Raw genomic sequence first — 21,571 nt, 5'->3', positions numbered from 1 at the left:
GGAAGTAAGGAAGAGGCCCAATTTCCTTCCAATATGGCTGCTGTGAGCCTATTGCCCTGGAACTGTCCATACACTCCTATTGCCCTGGAACTGTCCATACACTCCTATTGCCCTGGAACTGTCCATACACTCCCGGGAGCTACACAATAAATGAACACTAAGGATTGGGCTACGTACTTTGTCTAAGTCAACTTTAGTATTGTATGAGGTCAACAACACGTGTCTGTATGTACAGTAACTAAATTGTTGGGGGAATGAAAAACAAGAGGAGAATTAAAAGAGATGTTAAAAGACAGTCACCTCGTCCTCTGCCATCACCAGCGTCCCCTCGTTCTGACCTGGAAATCAGTGAAACCACAGTGAGCGCCAGTCCATGTGTTATCAGAACAATACACAGTATTTATGACACTCAGCATACTCCTCCTTGCGGAAATGAACTGTGGTGAGAACAAAATGCTGAGAAACCAAACCAACGCATTCCACTGCCTAGGTGTTCATCTTGGCAGTGGTTCGAGGCTCAGTGGGTGACGAAAACAAATAGCGGAGATCCAGGTGACAAAATTGGAGTCTAACGTTCCATCACTCAAACCGTATGAAACAAGGTTGTCCATAGAGAACTTGTTTGGTTTCATCTTGCCAAATCATTTTATTTAATTTTTAACTTTTTTTTTTGTGGCTTTCGCCTTTATTTTATATATTTTATGGAGGGACAGACAGTAGACAGGAAATGGGTAGAGAGATGGGGGGGAAGACATGCAGTAAAGGCCGTCGGGATCGGGAGTCGAACCCGCGGCACACTGCCAGACAGGATTACCAGCCAAGGTGCCTGGACCACTGAGCCATGGCCCAGGCCAGCTTCACTGTATGCTTGATGCTGGGTTGTATATTGTCTCCGTCGGGTGGAAACCTCATTATGTCCAAAACCGTTACTTTTTAGGGTTCAAATTCAAAAGCAGCAGAACTACAAGCTCAAGAAGTGTCGCTTGGCGCCACGTTTAGAGCTTGTGGATCTGCTACGTTTGATGCTTTTGTTTGACTCTGTAGTATGATCAAATAGGGCGTTCAACGCCGTTCATTTACAAAAAAAATAAGAAAAAAAAGTTAGAATATGGAGATAAGAGGTTTCTGCGACATACCCTGATGGGTTTTGCATACTATGCTGTTTTTTTTTTCCTGTTTTTTTTCGCGACAACATTGTGACTGTACACTACAGAGCGAGTCCCCAGTACCGTCGAAGGAGTACAGCGCCTTGCAGTGTCCGATGACAGGAAGAGGCTCGTCTTCGTCGAACTCATCGTCAAACTCGTGGGGGTCGGCTGGGGGCGGTCCGTGCTGCGGGGGCGCGTGGTGACCGTGCTCCTGACTGGTGGTGTCGTCTGTGTAACTCCCCTCAGGACTGGAGAATGAGAGAGAGAGGGTAACGTGAATCTGTGTAACTGCCCTCAGGACTGGAGAATGAGAGAGAGAGGGTAACGTGAATCTGTGTAACTGCCCTCAGGATTTAGGAATGAGAGAGAGAGGGTAACGTTAATCTGTGTAACTGCCCTCAGGATTTGGGAATGAGAGAGAGAGGGTAACGTTAATCTGTGTAACTGCCCTCAGGACTGGAGAATGAGAGAGAGAGGGTAACGTTAATCTGTGTAACTGCCTTCAGGAGTGGAGAATGAGAGAGAGACTAACGTTAATCTGTGTAACTGCCCTCAGGATTTAGGAATGAGAGAGAGAGGGTAACGTTAATCTGTGTAACTGCTCTCGGGATTTAGGAATGAGAGAGAGAGGGTAACGTTAATCTGTATAACTGTCCTCAGGACTTGGGAATGAGAGAGAGGGTAACGTGAATCTGTGTAACTGCCTTCAGGACTTGGGAATGAGAGAGAGGGTAACGTGAATCTGTGTAACTGCCCTCAGGACTGGGGAATGAGAGAGAGGGTAACGTGAATCTGTGTAACTGCCCTCAGGACTGGGGAATGAGAGAGAGGGTAACGTGAATCTGTGTAACTGCCCTCAGGACTGGGGAATGAGAGAGAGGGTAACGTGAATCTGTGTAACTGCCCTCAGGACTGGGGAATGAGAGAGAGGGTAACATGAATCTGTGTAACTGCCCTCAGGACTGGGGAATGAGAGAGAGGGTAACGTTAATCTGTGTAACTGCCTTTAGGACTGGGGAATGAGAGAGAGGGTAACGTGAAGGCAGCAGAATTCAATCAACACTCGTTTCATCATCAACCTTTATTTCAACCTGAGAAACTGCTGAGGAATGATAGTGGTATAAATGGTAAATGGTGCATTTATATAGCGCCTTTATCCAAAGCGCTTTACATTCACACACACATTCATACACAGATGGCGACGGAAACCATGCAAGGCACCAACCAGCACATCAGGAGCAATTAGGGGTTCAGTGTCTTCGACACTAACTCTGGGGGAGCCCGGGTTCGAACTGGCAACCTTGCGGTTACCATCCGGCCACTCTACCTCTGAGCCACCGCCGTCCGCTATGTATGTAGTTATACATGTCATAAATCATAAACAATTTTATGAATGGACTGTGTGTGTGTGTGTGTGTGTACCTCTCTCTGCCTTGAGGGGTGTGTTGGTGGTTGTCTGCACTGTGTCTTCTGTCTCCTCTAGAGCTCTGCTTTCCCTCTACCTCCGATAGCCAGGACTGAGGAGTGAAAGGACAGACGGAGATGCAAACACTGTACTGCAAAAACACACAACAACCGATGGTGTAACTGGAAACACGGCGTCATCAGTGCCACTGCACCAACAAGAGCCCATCAGGACTGGCGGTCACCTATAAAATGTCTGTCAGAAAGTGAGCACCAGCTGTAAACTAATCTGTGACAATATATTTGGCCACTGTGCCAATGATAGCGTAATGGAGTAATAATTGTATACATACAATAAATGCTAGTGATTGTGTGACCAGATGCAGTTGTGTTTCATATTGTGTATGCCTACTGTGTTCAGTGTGTTGTTTTTTTGGAAGCAATTTGTTCAATGTTTTTTATCTACATATATATTATCTACATATATGTCAAACCAAGTATCGAGTATCTTGGTTTGACAGTGTGTCATCTTGGTAGGCTGGCTAATGCCATTATGGACGACCGTTGAGCCGATTCTACTCTATGGCTCCGAGACATGGACACTTTCAAAGAAACGGTTGAATTGCACGCCTTCTAATGAGAGCGCAAAATCTGTTTTGGAAGAGCCACCCATCGACTAATCTAATATACGGCAACCTTCCCTGTGTTTCTTCACTAGTAATAGGGCAGGCTATTCATTTGCCACATCAGCTGTTGTCCTCCATGGTGCTAATCGAAGGCTGGTCAGTGCTTGCAGGATGGGAGTTGCCTAATCACAAGACATTTAGACCCATTTCATAGATCACAGTGTCATAAGACGCATGTGTGCATGCGTGCGTGCGTGCGAGCGTGCACACGTGACACACGTTCATGCACTATATGTTGGAGGTGGACGGTGTGGGGTATGAATATGATATGATATGATATGAATGTGCACCAGGCTATTGATTCCAACACAATGTTTAAGGTATAACTGAGGTGGAATATAGGGTAAATATTGCAATTGACAATAACAATTTTTTATTATGTTTTTTACTGTTGATGTGGCATGATGAGAAAATGTAATGCATGTATTCATATAAAAATAATAAGCCAAGACGTATTTATAATATCCTGCTTTGGCAGTTCCTGTAATTCCTGTAATGCCAGTGAAGACATTTCCATGTGAATTTGAATATAAAAGAGACCAGAAGTGAAAGAGAATGAGGGAGAGGCAGACTGACAGTGTGTTTGCCAGCATGTTATTGTTGTTGTAAGCAGTGGGCTCTGCTCTGCAGCCCGCCACTCATGCTGGATTTTGGAAAATGGCCTCCTGTGCCTCAAGTCTTTGACTTAATGCATGTTGCGTACAACAAAGTACCTGTTGTGACCAAAAACACACGACTATCCCAGCCACTGACACTCTGATAACGTTATCATCTGTATTTGTAGTTACTGCAGTTGTCCAGCAGGGGGCTCCAATCCTGCACGTTCCATGAAAGACCAAGCACCAGTCAGACTCGGGTTGGGGTACAAACGGAGGTCAAGATAATACTTAGCATTATGTTATGCTTTAGCTATTGAAAAATAGCAGATCTACAAGCTCATAGCGCGCCACCGAGTGGCGCGCTACAAGCTTGTAGGTCTGCTATTTTTGAAAAATCGAAGAACGACTGACATAGAAACATGGCTTTTTCAGAAAACTGTCAGGATGTAGAAGACATTTTTAAAATCTGATCTCAGGTCAGAATGGGTTAACTGGCAGAAGAAAAGGGGGGGCTTGTAACCTCCCCGTTATTCGTCCGTCCATCCTCCCTCTTGTGTTTTAGATTGCTTGTTGTTCAATAGTGTAGCACTTTGGCTTAGTTCAGGTACAGCACTAGCAGTTCCCAACCTGTTCTGGATCAGGGCCTACTTGAAAAGCGTTCGGTGTCGGACCACTTCACACGGCAGCCAAAATGCATGCATGAGGCAGGGCCCAAGCCCCCAATAAGGCTATCCAACGTTGAAGCTGCAGCACTTTCATGGAGGTGGACGGACGTTCATGACGTCACATGCGACCCTTGAGGTCCTGGGCTAGGCCACAGAGTATATAAAAGGATAGAGACTGAACTGGCGCGAAGCTCCGCCCCCCCAGCTATTCATGTCAGTGGAAGTTGCTCAGTGGCGTTTTGAAGCACCCGGAAGACTGCCGGAAGTACCGTCTCAGAACGTCTACTTCCGCATTTGACCACCAAATTTTGGTGGTCAAATGCGGAAGTGCAACCGAGCGCTCAATGTTAAAGCCCAGCTGCACGGGGTTTCCCGGTCATGAATCCACGGGTCCGCCTGTAGTCCCTCCTCCTACCACTAGGGAGGAGAGCTTCAACGTTGAATAGCCTCACTGGCCCCTTGGGCTAGGCTAGGCTAAACATTCGCTCGCTCGAGCCATTGAGTTATAATTATACTTCCGGAAGTCTTCCGGGTGCTTCAAAACGCCACTGAGCAACTTCCACTGAAATGAATAGTGGGGGGCGGGGCTAATGCTCCGGTTCGGTCTCTATCCTTTTATTACTCTATGGGCAAGGGCCCAGATGATGACGCAACACATGCATGCATTTTGGCTGCCGTGCAAAGTGGTCACGTATGCATCCTCAGAGCAGGTGTATTTTGATGATCAATCAATCAATCGATTGTATTATGCCGTAGATCAAATGCAACTAACATAATATACTTTAAGTTGCTTTATTTGTTTCTCATCGGTATCACAATGAAAACAACATTTTCAAGGTTTTAAAGAAAGAATTGTACCATTAACTTTTTTTTCAATATTACATTTTTAATACTAATGTTATATATTAAACATTAAAGTTAACTTTAAAATGTTAAGTGTTGCACAAATATTATTTGGGGCCCCACTTCCACACACCAGAATCGCCGGTCTAGGATGCTTCAGGCTGTGAACGTACAGTTCTTTACTTTCTATCTTACAAGTTACAACGTGGATCGTTTCTACCCCTCCCTTCACTTAAAATATGTTGTTCAGTATACAGTATCTGACTGCTTGTATTGACTGATGAAAAATGTACCATGTTGTGCAGTGATATAGTAAAGTGTGATGCATTGCAATGCATCGTAGAATTAATCGTTTCCTGGTGAACCGTAATTGAATTGTGAGTGCAGTCAGTGCTGCTAACGCACAGCTCTACTTCTTGCCTACCTCATTGGTGTGTATCTGAGAGCGTAGCTTCTCCATATTACACATGGTCTCTGATATTACCTCATTGGTGTGTATCTGAGAGCGTAGCTTCTCCATATTACACATGGTCTCTGATATTACCTCATTGGTGTGTATCTGAGAGCGTAGCTTCTCCATATTACACATGGTCTCTGATATTACCTCATTGGTGTGTATCTGAGAGCGTAGCTTCTCCATATTACACATGGTCTCTGATATTACCTCATTGGTGTGTATCTGAGAGCGTAGCTTCTCCATATTACACATGGTCTCCTACCTCATTCGTGTGTATCTGAGAGCGTAGCTTCTCCATATTACACATGGTCTCTGATATTTTAGGCTGCAGGCTGCTGGGGTCTCCCATCTGGGGGTTCTTCTCATAGACGTCCTTCATCTTGTTCAGGGCATCTCTGACACACGCACACAGACACACACACGTGCACACAGACACACACACACACACACACACACACACACACACACACACACACACGCACACGCACACACACACAAATGTGACCAGCTGCAGGGTTTTTTTTGTAGGCCACGTTGTCCTTCAAACGCTGCGCCAAATGCAGCAGGGTTTCAGTGTGCCTGACCTCTTTCTAGAGCCCTTCACTGAGGAGTGCTGCTTGATGGGTGGCTGGCATTACACAGAGTAGTGGAAGTAAGTGCCCAAATAAATAGCCCAAAATGGCCCAAATTGCAAGCGGTACAGGTTGCCAATTTTTTTAATTTAAATTTCCACTTTAGATATGACTGATTGCCATTCCCCCCCCGCCCCCCCACCTTTTGGCGACATAAAAATAAATTAAAAATACAATTAAAAACCTAAGTGGGTGTGGCCTGGGACGGTCAACCACCAATCGGTAAGGGAAAAAAAACAAACAAAAATCTATTCTTTCCCCATGATGAAGCTTTCTGGAAAGTGTTACATCAATCCTTTTCGGAGTTATATGCCATTCTGAGAAGCCTCCCCTACTACCCCTATTTGGGGCGGCCATATCCGAAATGTGTACAGAGCCCAGAGTAGTTTAAATAGCCGATCTACAAAGCTATTTGAAGTATTTTAAAATGTTTTTCAAAATAGTAGACGAAAATGGAGCCCTAAGAGTTAAAGCCAGCACTGCGGGCAGTTAACCCATTTTGGGCGGGAACCCCTTTTGGTGTTTCAAGCATTCTGTTGTACTTTAGCTATTGAAAAATAGCAGATCTACAAGCACATAGCACGCCACCGAGTGGCGTGCTATGAACTTGAAGATCTGCTATTTTTGGAAAATCGTAAAAATGCGGCACAAATCTTTGAATAGGTATATATTCTTTCAGAGCAAACGTTTTATTTGATTTCTACGTCAGGCCTAAATGGGTTAAACGTTTATAGGACTCTTTTCTTTTTTACGGAGGAAACGTCATACCTCTGATCCACCTCCTTCTGGAGTTCCTTGCCCAGCTCATCGATCCTCTGCTGCAGTCTTTTCCTCCTCTGCTCCGGAGGCAGATGGCTGAAGTCCTCCAGGGACGGGGCCTGCATGGTGGGGAGAAGACATTGAAGTAGGGCCTGCATGGTGGGGAGAAGACATTGAAGTAGGGCTTCTTCTTCACACACTTCACGCACTAACTCACATACTGTATAGGCCATCATGCCTAATCGGAGAGGGATACATACTGTACTCTCTCTGTACAGTATCCTGGAAGGCTTTTCTGACACAGCATTTATAGCATGTGACTCCAGTGCTTTATTTCATTGAAGCCAGCAGCACTAAACTAACCACATGAACCCTGGCGTCCCTCTTCTGGGGGGGGGGGGGGGGGGGGGGGCAAACAAACAAGTCTGTGAAAATACCTACCAGGCATGCAAGCTCACAGGTCGCATTGTGACACTTTGTGAGCTTGTAGATCGCCTATTTTCTTGAAAGAGATTTGGTGTAGAGGGGGGGACCAAGTTTAGATCCCTGAGGGACCCCGGATAAAGAATATAGCTAGAGTTCATGTGGTTAAATCCTTTGAGGCAGGATGACAACTCCTATGTGTCAGTTCAGACAATTTAGTGTTAATGCAAAGTTGAACTCTGGCAGATGTTTGGAGTTGTACTGCTACCTGGTCATGGTATAATTCCAAATACTGTTGATCATCTTTATCTTTTGGGTCTGTGAAAGAGGAGCTGACAGTAGTGATTCTATTCAATCTCATTGTATGATGAAGAAAGAAAATCACACTTTTGTGTGTATTATTATTATTTATGAAAAAATAGAAAAATAAATTATGACATCATGGTACTTCATTTTGGGGAGGCAAAATGGCTGTATCCATGTTAACTTACCTTGACAGAAGTTCTCTAGCACAACACAAATCGATTAGGTCACCAAAATGGGTGTAACACGAGCACCTCCGCTTGTGTTACTCGTTTTATTATTAGCAGCGAAATGCACTTTGTCTATGTTCATTTATGTGCTTAATTGGTTTTCAGAACTGTCACGTTAGAATACAATGAGAGTGAAATGAATTGCTATTTCCGGTTACTTGCTCATAGATCACAGAATCAACAGATAAAAATGACAGTATGTTGACTTATATCATGTCCAAGTAGCTAAACAATCCACAAGCTTCAACATCGCTTTAGGCCAGGGATGCACTGCTGTCCATGAACCACACTAACTCAGCGCTGCCTCCTTTAGCTCTCAAACTAACCTCAGAAAACCTAAAAACACCCAATGATGAGACACCGTTTTGGAGCTCCTTTAGGGAATATATTGTCTGTCAGTCTGAAGTGAGGATGTAACCTATTCTAACGGTGTTGGAAGGCACTAGTTAGGTATATATATATACCACTACAGCTTCACACTACTGTATAGAGACTATGGGGAGTCGTCTAGGGTTATAGGGTTGACTCTATTGGCTAACGGCTATAACGGGGAACATGCACTTGGGTGGGTCTAAATACGGGATTAACACTTCTCGCACACACACACATACACTTACCATCTTGACTGACCACTGAGCAGTAATGTGTGTGAACCATGCCAGGCAAAGAGACAGACAATAATGGACAGCATGTTAGTGGTCAGTACGTCGGGCCAGCTAGAGCACATTAAACTAGCCAAACATCAGCACATCAAACATCAGCCAGTCATGGAGTAAGAAAGCCACCCAGCTACTAAGCCAAACAACGGAGATAGCCGGCCAGTAACAGTACTATACTATGTCAAGAAGCCAGCCAGCACGGTGGGCACAATGTCAGCAGCCAGCCAGCCCTTTATACAGTCAGGATGTCAGCCAAACCAGCCATCTACTCAGCCAGCCAGTTCTTCTCTGAGTGCCATTAGACAGATTAAATCTACTTGCGGGCAAAGAATGACTAATCACATATAGTAGGTCTGACAGGATTGATATGACTTTGAGCAAACAACAGCTTGAGCGTACGTGGAACTGAGCTGGGGTGACACTGAGTAGTTGGTGTTAAAATTGTCCGGCGTTGTTTCACAGCACACTGACACATCATTAGCAGAGCCATGTTTAAACGCATGCATGCGCGACGTGCGACACACACACACACACACACACACACACACACACACACACACACACACACACACACACACACACACACACACACACACACACACACACACACACACACACACACACACACACACACACACACACACACACACACACACACACACACACACACACACACACACACACACAGCTGAAATGTCAGTGTCGACGCCGAAGCCCACGCCCCGAAATCCACCACATCAAACCAACTTCAAACACAGCACACACGTCAAATTTAAACACACTGCACACACTGTCCATCAGCAAGGATCCCTAGTCCTGTGATTGAAACACACAAGCGTGTCTGAGTCTAAACAAAGGCAGCAGGACAGAGAAATGAAGGACAGGGAGAGAGAGAGAGAGAGAATGAACGAGCAAGTCAGAGAAAGTCCAGTGAATGGACGAGAAACAAAGAAAGGGACTAAGACTAAAGATGGGAGAGCGAGAGGAAGGAGGAGGGGGGAAAAAATCACATCAATCCGTTTCACTCTAACACCTTAACGGCCGGCTCACCCCTCTCCTCAGGACCCTGAAAGATGGAATTCTGGGTACTGTAGTCTTTATCTCCGACAGACAGTAGCCTACGGGGTCGGTGCTGAACCGAGGGGGATAGGGGACGTACGTGGCAGATCGAGGGCGGTGTGGGCGGGAGGAGGAGGAGGAGGAGGAGGGGGGAGGTGGAGGGGGGGAGGGAGGAGAGGAGAAAGGGTGCTGGTAGCGGGATGAACAGAAGATACAAGGGGAAGGTCAGGAGAACCACATACTGAATGAATGGGCTCAATGCACACACGCCATTTTGAAAAGAACTTGGGCCCCGTCCCTACTTCACAGGTGTTACCGATGATACTAGTGAAGGCTCTGTTCCATTCTGGTCAAACAGAGTCAGTGTTAATGATACTAGTGAAGGCTCTGTTCCATTCTGGTCTAACAGAGTCAGTGTTAATGATGCTAATGAAGGCTCTGTTCCATTCTGGTCAAACAGAGACAGGGTGCTGCTGTTGTGCATGTTGGCTCACTGGAAACACTCTGCTACACCAGTGGGTCTCAAAGTGTCCTTGACCCATTTTGACCTGAGATCAGATTCTAAAAATGTCTTCTACATCCTGACAGTTTTCTGAAAAAGCCATGTTTCTTCGACTTTTCAAAAATAGCAGACCTACAAGCCACTCGGTGGCGCGCTATGAGCTTGTAGATCTGCTAGTTTTCAATAGCTAAAGCATAACATAACGCTAACACCAAAAGGGGTTCCCACCCAAAATGGGTTAAGTGGGTTCCAAATGGCCCGGGTACGGGTGTGTAACTCTGAGAGTGTACAAACAGAATCAAATAGACCCGTAAGGGTCCATTTGGTTCCATTTGTACACTCTCAGAGTTATGGGGGTCCTTGAAATTAAAAGGTTTGAGAACCACTGCACACTAAATGGAACGGAGCCTTAATTAGTATCATCGGTAACACCATAGAGCCCATTGGATTTAATTTGCTCTCGCTCTCTCTCTCTCCCTCTTTCTTTCTTTCATCCTCTCTGCAATGACATCACCCTTGCAAATGCAGCTCTCTGGCTCATGAGTTTAAGAGGGAGCGGTTAATTTTGGTCAATATTGATTAGACACGTCTCAGCTGTCCGAGTGACATCATCTTTTTTTTTGCATGAACGCCAGTCCCATGTGACCTCTCTGGAACAGAAGCTTTTATGCATGAGAAATACTACTACGACTACTTCTGTATGCTGTTTATACAATATCATTTCATTAAAACTATACACAAAATCTATCTTGTTAAAGTGTTGTTTTAGTGTTAAAAAAAAAATGGACAAGTTCCTTGTTAGTCGGCTAACAGTCACATGATGGTATAGTTAATGATTGACCGACAGCCTTTATGGAGAGGGCCAAGGTCCACTCTGCATCGGGACAGGCTAGGTTTGCCCTGTTTCATTATCATCACAAACACAGTATAAATCACAGGCTAAACCAGCCACAGAACACCGACGGAGCACACGATTGGCAGGGGAAAAAGAGAGGAAATAAAGACATTTTGTGAAAGCACTTTGCCATAAAGAAAGCGGGTCGCAGTGACGCGTCGAATGAGAAAGACGGGAATGTATGTGTTGCATAGTTTACTTCCTCCTGTGTTTGTTACACCTAATTTATACCGCGAGTAAAAAAATCTGGCTTTAGGTACTACTATACATAGGAAAGACAGAACAGGTTGGACAGAGAGGGGCGTGTCATGCACCAGTAAGCACTTATATACCCACGATGCCTCAGTGCCATGTACTGTAGCACGTGCACCAGCATTAGTGTACCGTTTAGTGTGTCGTTTTGACGCGCATCCACTTCATTTCACCAGATTACAGTAGACAATAACAGGAGACAAAGTCATGTCGTTGCGTGTTTTCCGACCATTTTCACACGGGAGGCCCTTTCCCTCTTACGTCATACACCTACAACCCGAGCATGACGTGAGAGCAAACTGGCCGCCATGTGCATATGGTCAGAATTGAGTGTGCATCTTAGCCTTTTTGGGTCAGCAGGTGACCCCCAGGTGACCCCCCGGCCCGTACCTTGGGTTTCTTTCCAAACAGCCATAGTTTGTTCTTGGCTTTGCTCATGGCGTGTTTGGGGTCAGGTCGTGGGCCCGGCGTGCCCCCGTCTTTGTCCCCTTTAGACGCAGTGCTGATGGTCCCGTCCGAACCCGTTCTGCTCAGATTCTGACTGAAGTCCTCGAAGGGGAAATCAACCGGTGGCTCAAAGCCGGACTTGAAGGACTCGACCACGATGACGGAATCCTGTTGGAGAAGTGAGTGTGTCAGACAATACAGACCTAAGAAAAATGCACCGACAGGATAAAGAAACATAATTATAAGCCTGTCTTCCTTACTCCCTTCGTTACAGGTTCAAAGCCTCCTCCTTTCTCCCCTTTCCTTTTCCCCCCCATTCACGTCCTTCCTTTCTCGTCTTTCTCCGGCCCCCTGTCCTTACCTTTCGGTCGTCAACGGCCCTGGCGGCGGCGGTCACCATGCCCTCCACGCATTTGGATTTACCTTTCGGTCATCGACGGCCTTGGCGGCGGCGGTCACCATGCCCTCCAGGTATTTGGACTTACCTTTTGGTCGTCGACGGCCTTGGCGGCAGTCACCATGCCCTCCACGCATTTGGACCTACCTTTCGGTCGTCGACGGCCTTGGCGGCGGCAGTCACCATGCCCTCCACGCATTTGGACTTACCTTTCGGTCGTCGGCGGCCTTGGCGGCGGTCACCATGCCCTCCACGCATTTGGACTTACCTTTCGGTCGTCGACGGCCTTGGCGGCGGTCACCATGCCCTCCACGCATTTGGACTTACCTTTCGGTCGTCGACGGCCTTGGCGGCGGTCACCATGCCCTCCAGGCATTTGGAGATGATGGGGATGACCCTTCGCTCCACCTCGGCGAAGCTCCGAAACGTCTCTCCCAGTTTGACCGTCCGCCGCTGGTCCATGTCCTGCAGGTTCTGTAGCACAAAGCAAGGAATCCACACCAGCTACTAGCAAAACGCTGCTCAACTTAACCCATTCTGACCTGAGATCAGATTCTATAAAGGTCTTCTACATCCTGACAGTTTTCTGAAAAAGCTATGTTTCTATGTCAGTCGTTCTTCGATTTTTCAAAAATAGCAGATCTACAAGCTCGTAGCGCGCCACTCGGTGGCGCGCTATGAGCTTGTAGGTCTGCTATTTTTCAATAGCTAAAGCATAACATAATGCTAACACCAAAAGGGGTTCCCGACATAGTCTCTTAGCTGTACTAGCTCTTATGTCTGGTGGTAACCAACTAGTGGGTATTGTATTGGCCTCTTTGGCATGTAGCCAATGTGGTTTGATTACATTACATTATATAATGAAAACAAAACAAACACTTAGTCTGCCAATACAAAAATATATAATTAGCTGAATTGGGTGGCCAGTTAATGAAAAAGACACGGGGAATGTTTGATTCTGTGTCAGAGCCAAATTGGATGGGATCTGTTGCGATAAGGTCTGGACTGGCAGGCTTAACACTTGTCTTACAGCATGGCAATAACACTGCCAATGTTCAGGGTTCATGGAATAAAGCAAAAATAAAATCTCAAGACGTAATGATGATGTTTTAGGCCGACCAGCTGAAGAACTCACAGATTTGAGGCACCAAGGTTGCTTTTATGAGACCATTCATGTTTCTGGAAGATGCTTCTAAACTTGTATTCTATTGCTAGTTTGATCTCTTAATACTCTTTCATCTTAAAATAACTAGGCTAATGACTGAAAATAGCCAATCTACAAGCTCATAACATGTCTCACTGCGACGTGTTGTGAGCTTGTAGAGCTGCTATTTTCGGTGGCAGCATGCTTTCACAGAAGACACGCTTGGCTTCTATGGAATGGAAATGACTGAAATCAGTCGTGGAGACTGAGAACTTGAATCCAAGAGGGTTTCTATTTCTGTATAGCTCAGTGGCTTCATCCGTGCTGGCGGTTTACCTTGAAGATGTGTGGTATGGCGTTGTTAAAGTGTTTCCACTGTTCTGCGTTGAAGTTCTGGAGCTGGGCAGCGTACTCGTTCTTACTCTCGTCAGCCATGTGAGTTCGCAGATAGAATTGAGATTTGGCCTTGAACAAAAAATACGAACAACGCAGCCGTTATGTTATGAAAATATCCCCCAGCCTTTACCAACTGTGGTTTAGGATAATCGAAATTCTTTATTAGGAATGGACCTCTCGTTTTCAAGGGGGTTGGTGTTTGTTTGAGAGCACTGTTTCACAAGCAGGGTAGAGAACCAGTAAACAATAAAGTATGTTTCAGCTGACTAGTAACAATATAAAAGGCCATGTTTGGTTGTAGTTGCTCAATAACTATGAGCAAAGAAACAAAAAATGTAAAACATTATGAACATGATTTACTCACTGCAATCACAGTGTAATTGGTTGAGGTTGAGCTTGTTACACCACTATAATTTAGATATAGGCCAATAAAGAGACTGTCAAGCGTTTGAATCTAGGTCAGAATTTCCTTATTGAATCACACTGAACCTCCGTCAAATCAAAGCATATACAGATTCCTTGCATAACCATTAAGAGTGTCTGTGTGGCAGACGGAACCAGCGTACCTTCTCCACCTCTGACTTGGTGGCGTTGATGTCATTGTCCAACCTATCGTAGCTTATCTGAGATTTCTCTGACTCCTTACATTCTCTCTCAAACTTCTTCTTACTCTGAAGACAGAACAAGAGAAAGGAGGGCGAACAGAGAAGCAGATGTAAGTGCAAGAGACAGAGAGAGAAGACAGGGCACTCTGCATGGACACAAGAAAAATAATTGATATCCTCTTAGACAGGGGTTCTCAACCCGTGGGTCGCGACCCCTCGGGGGGTCGCCAATTTTTTTTTTTTTTTTGCAACTGAATGGCTGTAAAATGGAAATGAAGAGTTTACATATAGTACACATAGTACATGCATACACCTTCCCTAATGATTATATCTGGTTTCAGTATTTATTTATGGTGTATTGTCTCTATTATGAAGGTTATTGTAGCAGTCCATTTATATTGGGGGTCGAGAGTGGGCGGGGCGGGTCCCGAGACGTTGCCAAAGCATTTTCGGGGGTCCCCGGCCAAAAACGTTGAGAACCCCTGGTCTTAGAGACAATGCTTTGTCTCTGTTCCTTTTCATTTTCATAAAAGAGGGGTGAGAGACAGGAACTGGGAGCAAGAGGAGAGAGAGAGAGAGAGAGAGAGAGAGAGAGAGAGAGAGAGAGAGAGAGAGAGAGAGAGAGAGAGAGAGAGAGAGAGACACACACACAGGGACACATCTTCCTGCCAGCCCATCTGGGTTGCATTAGTAGAGGAAGCAGAGACAGAATAGTTGAGACATTACAGTAAGTCACTGCTAAAGATGCACAAAACACACAAATACATTGTACACCTGGGGTAACACCGTGGGGGACATGACTGGTATGCTACAACCCATACATTGTACACCTGGGGTAACACCGTGGGGAACATGACTGGTAGGCTACAACCCATAGACACCTGGGGTAACACCGTGGGGAACATGACTGGTAGGCTACAACCCATAGACACCTGGGGTAACACTGTGGGGAACATGACTGGTAGGCTACAACCCATAGACACCTGGGGTAACACTGTGGGGAACATGACTGGTAGGCTACAACCCATACATTGTACACCTGGGGTAACACCGTGGGGAACATGACTGGTAGGCCACAACCCATACATTGTACACCTGGGGTAACACCGTGGGGAACATGACTGGTAGGCTACAACCCATACATTGTACACCTGGGGTAACACCGTGGGGAACACGACTGGTAGGCTACAACCCATACATTGTACACCTGGGGTAACACCGTGGGGAACACGACTGGTAGGCTACGTACACCTGGGGTAACACTGTGGGGAACATGACTGGTAGGCTACAACCCATAAATACATTGTACACCTGGGGTAACACCGTGGGGAACATGACTGGTAGGCTACAACCCATAAATACATTGTACACCTGGGGTAACACCGTGGGGAACATGACTGGTAGGCTACAACCCAGAAATGTTGTGGTCTGACTGACATCATGGTTTGCTAAAGGCCTCATGAATGTCTAGCAGATGACTAGCAGTAATACCATTCGATTACACATATTATTAAGTGTTTCCTGTAAATACAGCAGCTACTTTCGCGGATAATGACATTTACAGTAGCCATTCTAGCCAACAGGACGGGTGTTTGGGCCCAGACGGCAGGCGTAGTCGTCCGGGCACGTGGGCTGCTAATCTAGCCAGTCAGCGTGGCGCGGGTTCGACTCCCGATCACCGACGACCTTTGCTATGTGTGAGCCCCCCAATCCCCCCCCCCCCCCCCCCATCTCTCTCCCCATTTCCTGTCAGTCTACTGTATACCTATATATCAATAAAGGCATAAAAAGCCCCCAAAGATATCTTACAAAAAATAATAATAATAAAAAAAAGAATCTGACGTTTCACTGATGGAAATGAAACCATGCGTTTTGGTGAGTTTGGTGAGCCAAACCAGGCATACTTAATGAACTGCTGGGCGTGTCCACATAAAAACGACATTTTAACAAATACTGTACACTTTTTGGAAAAAGATCTTCCTCCTTATATCATATAATAATATCTGATGATCATGTTTTAGGGTGGGGGGAAAAAAATCACGGCACTCAATCTTTAATATATGCTTTTGTAAAAGTTATCTTGAATTAGCGTAGCAGTTAAACAGCTTTTTCAATGTGTTTTCATTGTGCAAAAATCACACTCTGGAACAAATTCTGATACGGGCAAAATTTGGTACCCTGGCCTCTACCGTGGACATAGTTAGTTTAGGCAGTGTGTGTGTGTGTGTGTGTGTGTGTGTGTGGAGGGGAGGGGGGGTGGGGAATTGGCCCTGTCCCTGGACGTACTTAGTTTGGGCAGTGTGTGTGTGTGTGGAGGGGGGAGGGGGGAGGGGGTTGGCCCTCTCCCTGGTCCCAGTAGGCCAGGCGGTTTGCCAGTGTGTTCACATTTGGAACATTATGTATTCCATTTATTAGGACAGTCCATGAAAGTAACCTTCACGAAAAGAAAATGTATAAAAATATATAATATTATTTATTTTTCATTATCTTGTACTATGGGCTCTATATTGCACCACCCTTATCCCTTATCCATAAACCATTTTAAAATAGTTAAAACTAGTCGGTCTACATCTACACGCTGTGAGCTTGTAGATCGGCTATTAGAACTATTACAAAAGGTTTTTTTTAAATAGTAAAAAATGGCAAATAAGTTTAGGGATAAGGGTTAAGATATAGCCCATAATATACTTTTTTGGGGGTACATTTTAATTTTAACCCATTTTGGGCGGGAACCCCTTTTGGTGTTTTAAACATTATGTTATAATTTAGCTATTGAAAGCTCATAGCGTGCCACCGAGTGGCGCGCTACGAGCTTGTAGGTCTGCTATTTTTGAAAAATCGTGAAAATATTTATTTCAGAAAACTGGAGGATTTAGAAGATTTTTTTTTAAATTTCGATGTCAGGCCTAAATGGGTTATGGTAAATATTAAGGTGTTTCAACTTGTCTGAACAGTGTGATAGAACTAATTAATTTGTTTGTAACACCGGTCTGCTCCTCGACGTGGCCGGTGTAAAGGACTACGTTTGCAAAACCATGATGCATGACATTTAGATCTGGTTCTCTTCCTCGCCCTGAATCCCTCCCTCCCTCCTTCCGTCCGTACTCACATTGTCCATCTGCTTCCAACACTGATCCAAATACTGCTGGGCCTTCCTGCCCTCCTGTAGATGCTGCTCGCACACACACACACACACACACACACACACGCACGTACACAGACACACAGAGAAGCATTCAAACAAACGCCGTGTGCATAGACCCACACATGAAAGTAACATGTACTGTAAATAAACATTCACATATTATTATGTATAATATACATTTACAGTATATTGCACTGGTTCCCAAACACTGGGTTGGGACCCATTTGTGGGTCGTGGACACATTTTTATGGGTCCCTTTATTATTTTAATTTCCTACATTTTGCCTTTAATTATACCGGTATTATTATTTCAAAACATTTTCAAAAAACATTCGCAAAAAAAGCTAACATTTTCATGAATTAAAAACAAATTCACCAATTTTCTTTCCTCCAGTAATTTCATGAAGAAATAAAATAAAAATCTAAGAAATTAGAATTAAGAAAATAAATGTTTAAGCAGTAATGAAGATATAGACGACCTACAAGCTCACAACGCGCCATCGTTGTGAGCTTGTAGATCTGCTATTTTCACTAGTTTGGGTCCTGGGGAGAAATGAAATCTCTCTTTTGGGTGACGGGCGAAAAGGTTTGGGAACGCCTGATAATAATAATAATAAATAATAATAATCAATACATAGCAGGACATGAGACAGCGTGCTGAGATCAACAAGAGACTGAGGCCCAAACCACAGATCTACTGAAGTTCATTGAACCCAGGGCAGCTGTACCGTTGCTGTTCGGTCAGAAACCTCTTATCTCCACATTAGGGATGCACCGAAAGGGAAATTCTTGGCCGAAACCGAATACCGAATATAGGAAACAGTTGGCCGAAAACCAAATACCCGAATATCCGAATATGATTAACCCATTTTGACCTGAGATCAGATTCTCGTTATTCGATTTTTTTAAAATAGCAGACCTACAAGCTCGTAGCGCGCCACTCGGTGGCACGCTATGAGCTTGTAGATCTGCTATTTTTCAATAGCTAAAGCATAACATAATGCTAACACCAAAAGAAAAGGGGTTCCCGCCCAAAATGGGCTAATATTATACTGTATATCTTTTTTCTACCATTGCTGTCATGGCCGTACCTACCTAATCACTATTATGGGTCCATAAAACATTTATTCAGCTCTTTTGAATGCATTAATTGCATACACTATTCGGTGATATAATTTCTGCCTATTCGGGCCGAAACCGAAAAGGCCGAAAATGCTTTTTTTAGCCATTTTCTGCAGAATATTTTTCTGCGACCGAATATTTGGTGCATTACTACTCCATATTATAACTTTGTGTTTTTTTAGCCCCTCCTATATTCAGCTATTAGTGTAGATTTTCGTCTTACACAAACATTAGATTCCCACTGACAATGGAATGGAGAATTTTACGTCATAGTGTCTGAGCAAATCGGCTATTTTTGTCTTACACAAATAATAAAAAATAAGTTGTGTTCATCTGTTCCTCATAAAGGAGGGATTTTTAACACATTTTGGGTTCCAAATGTGGGTTGCAAAAATCTAGAAAAGGGTCCAGAAAATGTTTAATCAGTGCAATTAACTGTAGTATTAAAAGTAGTATGATAAAATATGGAAGTGAAATGTAAGGAAACTAGTTAAGAGCTTGAGCTGTGACAAGCTGGCTCAGTCACGACGCATAATGAGTTGCAGCGGGACGCGTTGTTGTGAGATTCATTGCAGATCAGCGTTTTATTTTATTTTATATCATTTATATTTATTATATTTCTATGGTTAAAGTGGTTGAATTAATACTAAGGATTTTGGAGGTACGTGTTTGGGGGTCTGTGGCCTAATGCATCCCTAACACTGGGACCCATTAGTGGGTCGCAGACCCGCTTTTATGGGTCCCTTTGGTTTTTGTTTCCTACATTAAGATCTTAATTATTATTATTTCAAAACTCAAATCACACCCGTGTGAACTGAGTGGTGCAACTGTTCACACACTACGTCACACACATAGCACACACATAGCACACATAGCAACCATGCTCATCTGTACTTGGCCCCACGTACAGGTACACACATACATAGATACATAGATACAGACAAAGCTGGTTATTTTGAGTGGTTTGCACCACTCAAAAAAAGCTAAGATTAAAATTAATTATTAAAAACAAACAAATTCTATAATAATTTATATGAATAAAATAAAACAAAAATCAAAGAAATAATACATTTGAAAACAAATGTTTTAAGTAGTAGTGTGTGCTTGTAGATCGGCTATTTTCACTAGTTTGTGTCCCGGGGGGGGGGGGGGGGGGCACATCAAATTACTATCTTGGGTCACAGCCAGGCTAAAATGTTGTTTGGGAACCACTGGCCTAATAATAAAAGCACTCACGTGTTTCCTCTCCGCCTTGAGGTCCAGGCTGTACCTCATCAGCTCTCCGTACACCCGGTGGCCCATCTCCTCCGCCACCACCTCCCTCTGACCTGCATAGTCGTTCAGCTCGTTCAGTATGGAGTAGAAGGACAGGCATGTCGTGAACCTGCATGGTGGACACACACACACACACACACACACACACACACACACACACACACACACACACACACACACACACACACACACACACACACACACACACACACACACACACACACACACACACACACACACACACACACACACACACACACACACACACACACACACACACACACACACACACACACACACACACACACACACGCGCGTTAACGCATAAACAAAAACTAGTCACGCGCCGTGGCTGCATCATGTCCCATTATGCCTGCTGCCGCTAGACAGTAAAATCCTGAGTGATATTTAGTGCGAGAGTTATAGAGTTAACACTGTGACTTTCCGATTCCTTTGAAAAAAATTAATCGTCATAGTCATTCTAAGTCACTCGCACACTGTAACGAGAGAGTTCTATTCTCATTCTCACTCACTCTTACATCCTCTTCCATTGCCACGTAACAAAGTGAAGCTCGGCCAATTAGATGAGCAGACGGTCAGCTCGGCCAACCGGGGACTTATACTGGTTAAGAGGTACAAAACGTGACACAAAAGCTTCACCAATCCGTGAAGCCGTTGGGTCGATTTGGCCAATCACGGAAGCCCCAAACTCACAGAGATTCGTCGGCCCTCCGAAAGACCCCCCATCATTTTAAAGCACTGACTGTAATTATGGACAGTACGACTTCTAAAAGTTATGGAAATTGTCCGAAGGACTTTGTTTCAAAGTGCTTTCTCTCTCCCCCGTTTAGACCATTCTGAGCCCTCTGAGCAGCCTCCAATGTTCAGGCACTCACGGGTGACGTCAATTAAAGTCTGTGAGGGTTGAGCGCTTTAGGCTTTAGGGAGGACATTGGAAGTGGGCCATGGAAGCTGTGTGACAGACAGACACAGTACTGTGGAACAGGAATGCAGCGAGGTCGGCGATACACCACTGAGAGAGAGAGTGGCGTGTGAGCCAGTGGATTTTCAGGAACACTCGCCGCTGGGCCCGGGCGCACGCAGAGACGACATCAAGGACCCGTTCTCCCGTGACTGTTAGTGTTACGTTTAGTTTGCGTGAAACCGACAGGACAGTGGAAGGTCGCATCATCGCGCCACACACCGGCAGAATGGTGCTGACGCAGTGCAAGCGAGGTGGCAGCAGAGTCAGGGGAAGATGGTAGGTGCTTATGCTTTATCGATTGTGTGTTGTGGAAAAAGCATACGTGAATGTTTGGATGATAAGTGAGCTGTTGGTTGTATCGCAACTACATGTTCAAGTCAATTTAGACCACCAGAAAATCCCTAGACGTAACAATGTTAAATAAAGCTGGCTTCTGGTCTGGATTGACCTGCTGTGACACTATCCTATACTACTAAGTTCTGATTCCACTGGTAACCTATTGTGTCAAGATTATGTGTTAAAAGAGCTTGCCATGAAACC

The 21,571-nt window shown here is 44.8% G+C and overlaps 1 protein-coding gene across 3 annotated transcripts in view; it reads right to left on the bottom strand.

Moving 5' to 3' along the window:
- fnbp1l (formin binding protein 1-like) overlaps window positions 1-21,571 on the bottom strand; it is an 81,517-nt gene that overhangs the window by 21,488 nt on the left and 38,458 nt on the right. For all 3 annotated transcript variants that reach the window (XR_013790365.1, XM_079505323.1, XM_079505322.1), the window contains exons 4-14: window positions 20,008-20,155; window positions 17,615-17,677; window positions 14,467-14,571; window positions 13,841-13,969; window positions 12,688-12,834; window positions 11,907-12,131; window positions 7,203-7,312; window positions 6,065-6,197; window positions 2,571-2,665; window positions 1,230-1,396; window positions 301-338 (exon numbers count right to left, since the gene is read on the bottom strand). Coding sequence is in view for 2 of the 3 variants with exons in the window: in XM_079505323.1 (XP_079361449.1) it covers window positions 301-338; window positions 1,230-1,396; window positions 2,571-2,665; window positions 6,065-6,197; window positions 7,203-7,312; window positions 11,907-12,131; window positions 12,688-12,834; window positions 13,841-13,969; window positions 14,467-14,571; window positions 17,615-17,677; window positions 20,008-20,155 (1,360 nt within the window). In the remaining variant the exon portion in view is untranslated. The remainder of the gene's footprint in view (window positions 1-300; window positions 339-1,229; window positions 1,397-2,570; window positions 2,666-6,064; window positions 6,198-7,202; window positions 7,313-11,906; window positions 12,132-12,687; window positions 12,835-13,840; window positions 13,970-14,466; window positions 14,572-17,614; window positions 17,678-20,007; window positions 20,156-21,571) is intronic.

The sequence above is a fragment of the Electrona antarctica genome (genome assembly GCF_951216825.1).
Source record: "Electrona antarctica genome assembly, chromosome: 7".
Lineage (NCBI taxonomy): Eukaryota > Metazoa > Chordata > Actinopteri > Myctophiformes > Myctophidae > Electrona > Electrona antarctica.
The sequence above is the reverse complement of the archived record's forward strand: the minus strand, read 5'-3'. Positions and strand labels throughout refer to the sequence as shown.